This window comes from Danio rerio, chromosome 10 (assembly GCF_052040795.2).
Source record: "Danio rerio strain M-AB ecotype USA chromosome 10, GRCz13ab, whole genome shotgun sequence".
NCBI classification, from domain to species: Eukaryota; Metazoa; Chordata; class Actinopteri; order Cypriniformes; family Danionidae; genus Danio; species Danio rerio.
In genome coordinates, this window is record NC_141030.1 from 315,877 (window position 1) to 325,000 (window position 9,124).

A 9,124-nucleotide genomic window follows, 5' to 3' on the forward strand; every position below is an offset into this window, starting at 1 on the left:
GGGATACAACTGAACGTACAAATGGTTCTTTTTTAATGGTTAAAATATATATTTAAGGATCATGGAGTTAAAATCTGAACTCTGTCGGCGCTCTTTGTTTTGATTTCACGGAAGTGATGTACATGACACGTTCTTGTTGCCTACGTCATAGTGTTCATTGAATGTTTTCGCTAGTTTGTTTTAGATTATAATATATGAAGCTACAAAAGATAAACTGTCCAGAGTTTTACTTCAACCTGAGTTTACAAATTCTGATTATTGATTTCTGAAAAAGGCTAGTTTTAAGTAGTGCTTTTCCATTGGCTGTTCGACTGTCCCGTTGCATGATGGGAAGTGGTTCGCTGCAAAATGTCCTTATTCTGTTTTAAAAAATACATAAATAAGTACATAAATAAATATATAGATGAAGGGGTAATCTTTGCATCTACACACAGCGGGATTGTGCGGTTTGATCGCATTGGTTCACGTGTGGCGTAGTGAAGAGTCACCGCCATCAAGAAGGATGTTTCTGACGGTCAAGACCCTTCCGGTACTATAACGGAATCATACTTACCTGGCAGGGGCGATACCATGATCAGAAAGGTGGTTCACCCAGGGCGAGGATTAGCCATTGCACAAATCGGCTAGTTTGACCTCTGACAATTTCTCAAATGCAGGAATCTGTACTGCGTAATTTCTGGTAGTGGGGGACTGCGTTCGCGCTCTCCCCTCATCTCTCGGTCAACAATAGAATACAATATTAAAAGAATACAATATGATGAGCTCAAATGGGCACACTAATTGTCTGATACAATGACTGTAATAATTCAAAGAGTATCAGACTACAACCGAAACACTCTGTCAGACATCATTCCGACAATCACAGAATGTATTTTTCCCGTCCACAATATAACTTCTACACCCAAATATATATATATATTACAAATTAGGAATTAGAGTTAAGAGATTTGTATAAAATCTCCATCCTGTGTGCAGATATTCAGAAACATGTTCAGTGAACATTCTTGTTGCATAAAATTGTATTATAACAAAACATTATAACATGTTCAGCCATTTCGCATGTAAATAAATACCATAAACAACATTGAAATGTTGTGGGGAGTGAGACTGTTCAACACAGGCCAACATAAAGATTTTTGATCAACATGACTTCAGCGATTGATAATGTAGGAAACATAAGAGCAAAAGCGTTTGCAACTTGTTCATAATCAGAAACTGCTGTGCACAAGTGACACAATGATGATCTGATGATTGAACAGAGAGTTTTGAGAATTTCAATTCTGATATGAGAAATGCACCAAAGAGACTGAGGAAAACTGAGACAGAATTAATGTTTATTAATTAATAAAATAACCACAACATCTGAAAAACAAAAACACTAAAATAGCAGGTGATGTATAAGAAATAAGCAGCTTTAGCCTAATGCAAAAAAGTTTGCTGTCAAATTTGCAAAAAAATATATATATATATTTTAGCAAAAGAAAAAACATTCAATATATTTTTGACAGAATTCAGTATAAAATTTAAGACATTATTTATAAAGATAGAGAGACACAATGAATTATATCTATAGTGAATCAACATGAACAGCTGAACTACACGCTGAACGCTGTGAGTCTGCGTCAGGATGATGATACATGAGCCGCCTCTTCAAGCAGTGTTGTGAGGCTGTATTGCAGAGTGTGATGCTGCTCGGCTGCTTTCAGAAATTTGGCAACAAACATTTTACAACAACTATTGTAAATGTGAGTTATTTTATATTAATGTATCAGTAGGATGTGATGACTAGTTACCAACCTACCCTCACTCATAATCTTTCAGCTTCATCTCTGATTTATCAGGGGTCACCACAGCAGAATGAATCGCCAATTATTCCAGCATATGTTTTACACAGAGGCTGCCCTTCCAGCTGCAACCCAGTAGTGGGAAACACTCATTCACACACACACTTATACACTACTGCCAATTTAGTTACCTATTATTCACCTGTACCGCATGGCTTTGGACCGTGGCGGAAACGAGTACTTCTTTTTTTTTACTTTTGTACATTTTTTCAGGCTGTACTTCTTTACTTTTACTCAAGTACAGAAGTAGTCAGAACTTATACCAGAGTCATTTTAAATGTGATTATCTGTACTTCTACTTGCGTTACTATTGCCATCTCTGGTAGTGTACGAGTGTGTGTGTGTGTGTGTGTGTGTGTGTGGGTGTTTCGCAGTGATGGATTGCAGCTGGAAGGGCATCAGCTGCATAAAACATCCGCTGGATAATTAATAATAATTAATATCGTGATAATACCATATACCGCGATAAAATAGTTAATCATAAAATCGCCAGAAGTAAGTGTATGGTTTAACCATATTCAAGTCAAATTCAATGCGCCTACAAAATAAATAAATATGATTAATAATAATAAACATGTAATAATAAGTTATTAATCCACAGATTCACTGTGACCGCCTTTTTGGTTTATTTATTAGCAGTCCATCAGAGCTGACCGGGGATCTGCGGAATATGTTGACTACAGCGCAATGCCCAGAGCTGACGTGTGTGAGACCTGACCTGAGATCAGCAGAAAGTGTTCAGTTCATCAGAGCTGATCCTGGAGCAGCGCAGTGTGTTCAGTACAGCGCTGTGCTCAGATCTGACGTCAGCGAGACTGTGCTGAGATCAGCGCTAGTGTCCGTCAGTCTGATGCTGTAAACAAACGCCGAGGCTCCGTGAATCGGGCGTTATTCATGAAATCTAAAGGATGGAAATAAGGCTTCCGATCTCCTCACACAGTTATGTTTCTTTGTGTGTCTCTGCGGTGTTCATTATCGCCGGTGAGTGCTTCAGCTTTCCTCTGAGGTGTTTTTTTAAATCTCATTTGTGAGCGCTAGCTAGAGATGCTAACCTGCTAGCTTAACTGAACTCTATAATAACTGATTTAAAATTAATAGCGCATTATGTAAGTGTATAGAGAACAAGCCTTGATTAGTCTTGATTTAATATCCTGAAGCTGAATGATTATGTGTGTGTTTATGTGTGTGCGCGCCTCAGGTGAGGAGGTTTAGCTCGTATTGTTCTGTTAGCACATTAGCCTCCCTCATCACTCCTCTTTGTATTATACTGTCACAAAGACGGTCCTCTGATTGATTTAATTACTCATGCAGAGGTCTTCTTAGTTAGTTTCTCATGTTTTAAACGTGTACTTATACTATTGTAAGTGATTATGGATACTATTAGAAATCCCGAATGATCATTTTTGAGTTTCAGCAAAGGCTAAACAGTAAATATTTAAATCTTACTGTGTTTTATTGAAGGAATAGTACATTAGGAATGATAAATGATAAGTACATCGTTAAATAACATCTGTTTCATGAACTATGCTTCATGTGAGACTTTTAAAGGAAAAAATAAACCAAATTAGATGTGCCATGGCTATGGTATTGAGGTAAAGTTGGTTTTATATTTGCACATTTGTTTATTTAACTTTCTCTATATCGTTTACCACGCTTATTTGAATATTCAGTCAGAATTAGCGTGTAAGTATGACTTCAAAACAACATCAACACTATATAACTGACAGTAAACATCACAGACTGTAAACAGCATCATGTTGTGGGGCTGTTTTGCTGCAGGAGGGACTGGTCCACTTCACAGCATAGATGGCATCTTGAAGAAAGGACAGTATGTAGAAATACTGAAGCAACATCTCAACACATCAGCCAGGAAATTACAACTTGGCCTCAAATGGGTCTTCCAAACAGACCATGACCCTAAGCATACTGCCAAATGAGTTCAAATGTACTTTAAGGACAACAGAGTGAATGTTTTGGAGTGGCCATCACAAAGCCCTGATCTCAATCCTATAGAGAATGTGTGGGCAGAGTTGAGAAAGCTTGTGCGAGCAAGACAGCCTACAAATCTGACTCAGTTACAGCAATTCTGCCAGGAGGAATTCTCCTGCAAACTATTGAGAGAAGCTTGTGGAAGGAAACCCAAAACATTTGACCAAGGTTATACAGTTTAAAAGCAAAGCTAAAAAGTTGTTTTGAAGTCACACTTACATGCTATTTCAGATCCGATATTCAAAGTAGCGGTAAACATTATAGGGAAGTTATACTGAAGGTACATGTGAATATTAAACCAACTTCCCCTCAGTTTGATGGTGCTGTTGTGTGCTCATGTATGTGGATGTCTGACTGCTGTTTATCTGTGTTTCAGGGGTCTCAGATGTGTCTGCGATAGACGTGTTCACCACAGCAGAGGTGTTTGTTGAGAACGGGACCACAGCCACTCTCAGCTGCAGCTTTAGGTCTAAAGAAGTGGTCAGTCGATTGACCACGGTGACGTGGTCTTTCCTTGCGGAGGGAGAGTCGGGAGCGTCCACCACAGTAAGGGTCTCTGTAATATCATATTATGTGCTCAGTGCACAGCTAGTGTTCTTTCCCATACCAATAAACATCCGGTGAAAGGTTGACATGGCTATTTGAGTTTAATACAGTTCCCTGTACAGCATGGATGTTGTAATGTAATTAAAATATAATCAGTTAAATAGACTCAAGCATTCATTTAGTTGTTCAAGTATAAAACGAGTGCCGAAACTGAAGCATCGAAGACACTGGAGTAAAATAAATGTCCATATTTTAAAGACATAATGCAATCAGGCAGTGAAGATCATTGATTTTTAAAGAAAACAGACCTTAAACGCTGTGATTTTGTCATGGCATAGAGTTCACCAGAAGTTCTTGAACTGGAAAATGTAAAGTCCTTCTGCATATACACTATTGATGTGTAGTAGATCTGTCATCATCTGATCGTCAGCGTATGTTTGTCCTCCACAGATCTTATATCACTCTGATGGGAAGTCTTTTCCGGGGGCGCTGCCGCAGTTTAAGGCTCGTGTGGAATGGGCTGGAGACATGAACAAGAAGGACGCGTCGATTCGTGTCCTTCAGATGCAGTTTAAAGACAACGGGACGTACAGCTGCGACGTGAAGAATCCTCCGGACATCACTGGACAGTCGTCTCCTACTAAAGTCAGGGTGGTCATGAAAGGTGAGCGATTAAAGCATGCTCGTGCTGTAAAGAAGGGAGCTCTTGGGAAATTCTGACTTTGTGATATTTTGTTATTCTGAAATATATATTGTGATCTAAATACAAGATGACATGAATATCTCTATTTGGAAACAGTAGACTGATTGGGATGATTCTGTAGGGGAGCGCATCTGCATACAATATAGTATACAACCTACAAGCATAGACAAATAGAGTAAAGAAAAGGATAGATTGAAATAAACAGTTTAGTTATTTTTATTTCAAGTCTAACAGTAACTGAATAATAAAAATAAACATAATTCAATAAAGTGAATCATTTTTAAAGTAACGAATGCTACAATTTCCTGAGTCTGAATGCGTTTAAATGCTTCATAATAGTCGCATGTTTCAAAAACACACTTTAGGTGGTCACTTTGTGTTATCTCAGTTTTCTAAAGCTAAAATGCAAACTCACATAGTGATTAAGCTGCAATATTTACCTTTACTGAGAAAGCCCTTATTTACATCTATGAAGGCAGACTGCAGGGTGGTGGAGTGGCTTTAGAGAGACAGCAGTGTGGTGATGTGTTTACACAGGGATAGTCAGCAGGCGTGTTATTAAAGTCTGTTGACCAGCACTCTTTGCTGTATCATCTGTGAATAGAAACAGTTCAGGAAAAACTGGAAACACACTTGTCTTTTGCTTTAACTTGGGAACAATTCATATACAGTTAAAGTCAGAATTATTCACCCTCTTTTGATTTTTTTTGATCAGAGCAAGGACATTTTCACAGTATGTCTCTGCGAGCACATATTGTATTTAATTTATTCAAACTTTTTCCCCATTTTTGAACTGTCAACTTGGGCATATAATGCAAAACACTGCATAAATACTATTATCAAGTCTGATTATAACATGTTTGCCGTTGGAGACTGGATATGTTCACACACTGTATAACAGTGTAACACAACGGTATAACAGATAATTTGAGCAGACACACACAGATAGGGCAGGGTTGTGATGTGCTGATGTGTTTTGTGTGTGTGTGTGTGTGCAGAGGCTCTTCCTCAGACCAGCGCTGCAGTAATCGTGGGCGGTGTGATCGGAGCTGTGATCGGCATCATCCTCATCTCTGTGGTCACGTATCTGATCATCAGGAGGCAGAAGCCCAGTCATGACTATGAAGGGTACGTCTGCGCATTAAATAACTCCTGATGCCTTCGGGTGCTGGTGCTGGGTTAACCCCTTAACTCTCGGTGCATGCAGCATGAAGTGGGTGGTTTAACACTAAACCAGAGTCTAGTGTGTGTGTGTGTGTGTGTGTGTGTGTGTGTGTGTGTGTGTGTGTGTGTGTGTGTGTGTGTGTGTGTGTGTGTGTGTGTGGGTGTGGGTGGGTGTGTGTGTGTGTGTGTGTGTGTGTGTGTGTGTGTGTGTGTGTGTGTGTGTGTGTGTGTGGGTGTGGGTGTGGGTGTGTGTGGGTGTGTGTGTGTGTGTGTGTGTGTGTGTGTGTGTGTGTGGTATATCTCATATCTCACCTCAGGATGAACATCACATGCTCATTAAAGACAGTAAGCTCATTTGTGGTCAGCTGGTAACACTTCATCATGAGATTAAAGTTAAACTAACCATGAATAACACAGTTGAAGGCAAAATCCAGTGAAAATTGTAATTATTCATCAAATATTTCCTGAGTGATGTTCAGCAGAGCAAGGACATTTGCACAGTCTTTCTCAGATATGTTTTCTTCTGGAGAAAGTGTTGTTTCTTTTAGTTTGGCTTGCATAAAAGCAGTTTCGAATTTTCTTTTTTAATTATAATTTTTTAAATAAGATCAATATTATTAGCTTAAAACATTCTATCAGCAATGACTTTTGAAAAAAATGTATTGTCCTATAACCTAACACAGTGAAGCCTTTAAATGTCACTTTAAGCTAATACTAGTATCTTGAATAATATCTGGTCAGACATGCCTCGTTTCCACTGAGTGGTACAGTTTGGGCCGGGTCACCTTTATTAGGCTTCACTGCCAAATGGTGCCAATGGTACCCTTTTTGGTAGATGTGGTGTACGGCGAGTACTCGAGCGAGAATGACGTCGACTGCATGCTAAAGTAAAGCTGTACGGGTCGTTCACATATCATATGAGAAGCACTTCTCACTACAGAGATGCTTTACACACATTTAATTCTCCTGGCTTGTGCACATTCCTCTGTAAGCCAGTAGCGTTCTGCTGCACATCTAGCTCTGCAGTTTGGCACCCTTTTGTTGTGCCTACCGTTTGAAAAGGAAGCCCAAAGAGTGGTTCAGTTTGCTTTTTCAACCGTTTGACCGTGGAAACAGATCTAAAAATGTACCAACCTGTAGCACTTATTGGAAACGGGCCTATATTAAGTGCTGTCATCAGGGCAAAGAGAAATGAAATCAGTGATCAGAAATTAGTTAAAGCTAATATGATTCAGAACATTTTGAAAAAATCTCACATCACTTGGGAAATGAGTGAAAAATAATTGAGATTTCACTGGAGGGCGAATAATTTTGTCTTCAACTGTGCTGTAATTAATAGATAATATTTTTGGTCTAAAGGCTCACTCTAAGAATGATAACTATGAAGTAGAAGTAAACCTCAGAAACACTTTTAATAAAACGTTTATTCGCTAAAGCGTTGGTTAATGGATGGTGATGAGTATTAACAGATCAGATTGTGTGTTTGATTCTTCACAGTTTTCTCAGCTGAGCCTGACAGTTGTTATGAAGCAGTCTGTCATGGTTATCATTCTGCCTGTCATGAGCCTTTATTGCCTGTTATTATGCATTATTACAGTCAGAATTATTTAACGTGCCTGAACTAACAGTGTACAGTTGTGTTTGTATGAACTAACATAACATTAATCAATTCTGCAAGATATACTGCTCATTATTAGGTAATGCACTAGATTATGTTAACTACTGGAGTCTCATCGTGAAGTGTTACCAGTGTGCGAAATACTGAGAATTAAACACGTTACATTTCAATCCTGAGAGTTAAACACATTTCACTTCAACTCTGATCATATAAAGTCATTCCTAATGGTTTACATCCTGGTAGTGTTTGTGGTGCGGGTTTAAATGTATAATGGCTTCAATAAAAGCATTATTATTATTATTATTATTATTATGTTTATTGTTATGTTTATTATAATTATTATTATTATGTTTATTTTTATGTTTATTATTATTATTATTATTATTATGTTTATTGTTATGTTTATTATTATTATTATGTTTATTATTATTATTATGTTTATTATTATGTTTATTGTTATTACTATTATTATTATTTTTATTATGGTTATGATGATGATTATTATTATGGTTATTGTTATTATTATGGTTATTATTATTATTATAGATATTGTTATTATTATGGTTATTATTATTATTAATATGGTTATGGTATTATTATTATTATTATTTTTATTATGGTTATGATTATTATTATGATTGTTGTTATTATTATGGTTATTATTATGGTTGTCATTATTATTATTATTATGATTATTATTATTATTATAATTATTATGGTTATTATTACTATTATTATTATGGTTATTATTGTTATTATTATTATTATTATTTTTTTTTCTTTTATTATTATTGTTGTTATTATTATTAGTATTATGGTTATTATTATGATTATTATGGTTATTATTGTTATTATTACGGTTATTATTATTTTTTTTCTTTTATTATTGTTGTTGTTGTTATTTTATTGCTGGAGGCTCCTCATCCGTGTGATGGTCAAGATGTAAGTGTGTAATGTGTTTAACTGATGTGAACATAGTCAGTTTCTGCTGATGTGTGTGAAATATGAGGTGTCGCTGAAGTGTGTGTTCAGAGCTGAGTGTGTGTCATTAACCCAGTGTGTGTCTCATCCGTCTGTGTGTTTTGATCAGAAGTCATGTCACGTCGCGGCGCACTTGTTTTGCTTTTGTCATCTCTCATCTCATTTGTTTGCGTCATCTCTCCATGTGTGTGTGTTTGTGCGTGCGTGCGTGCGTGTAGCTGCACCTCGATAGAGAGTGTGAGCACACAGAACACTCGGGTGGGGAAGAAGGCGGAGTCG

The 9,124-nt window shown here is 37.2% G+C and overlaps 2 protein-coding genes and 1 non-coding gene across 4 annotated transcripts in view; 2 read left to right on the forward strand and 1 right to left on the reverse strand.

Annotated features, from left to right (window-relative positions):
• Positions 1–9,124, reverse strand: part of klhl35 (kelch-like family member 35) — a 103,222-nt gene that overhangs the window by 69,706 nt on the left and 24,392 nt on the right. The window lies entirely within an intron of this gene.
• LOC137496627 (U1 spliceosomal RNA) lies at positions 546–711 on the forward strand. The gene has a single exon (XR_015501706.1). It is a non-coding gene; the product is annotated as a U1 spliceosomal RNA (small nuclear RNA).
• mpzl1l (myelin protein zero-like 1 like) overlaps positions 2,667–9,124 on the forward strand; it is a 13,620-nt gene continuing 7,162 nt past the window's right edge. The window contains 5 exon segments of one of the 2 annotated variants that reach the window (NM_001257340.2): positions 2,667–2,825; positions 4,210–4,379; positions 4,830–5,043; positions 6,081–6,210; positions 9,064–9,124. The exon segment at positions 9,064–9,124 is cut by the window's right edge and continues 45 nt beyond it. In NM_001257340.2, coding sequence (NP_001244269.1) covers positions 2,753–2,825; positions 4,210–4,379; positions 4,830–5,043; positions 6,081–6,210; positions 9,064–9,124 — 648 coding nt within the window. In that variant the 5' untranslated portion in view covers positions 2,667–2,752. 2 annotated transcript variants of the gene reach the window in all.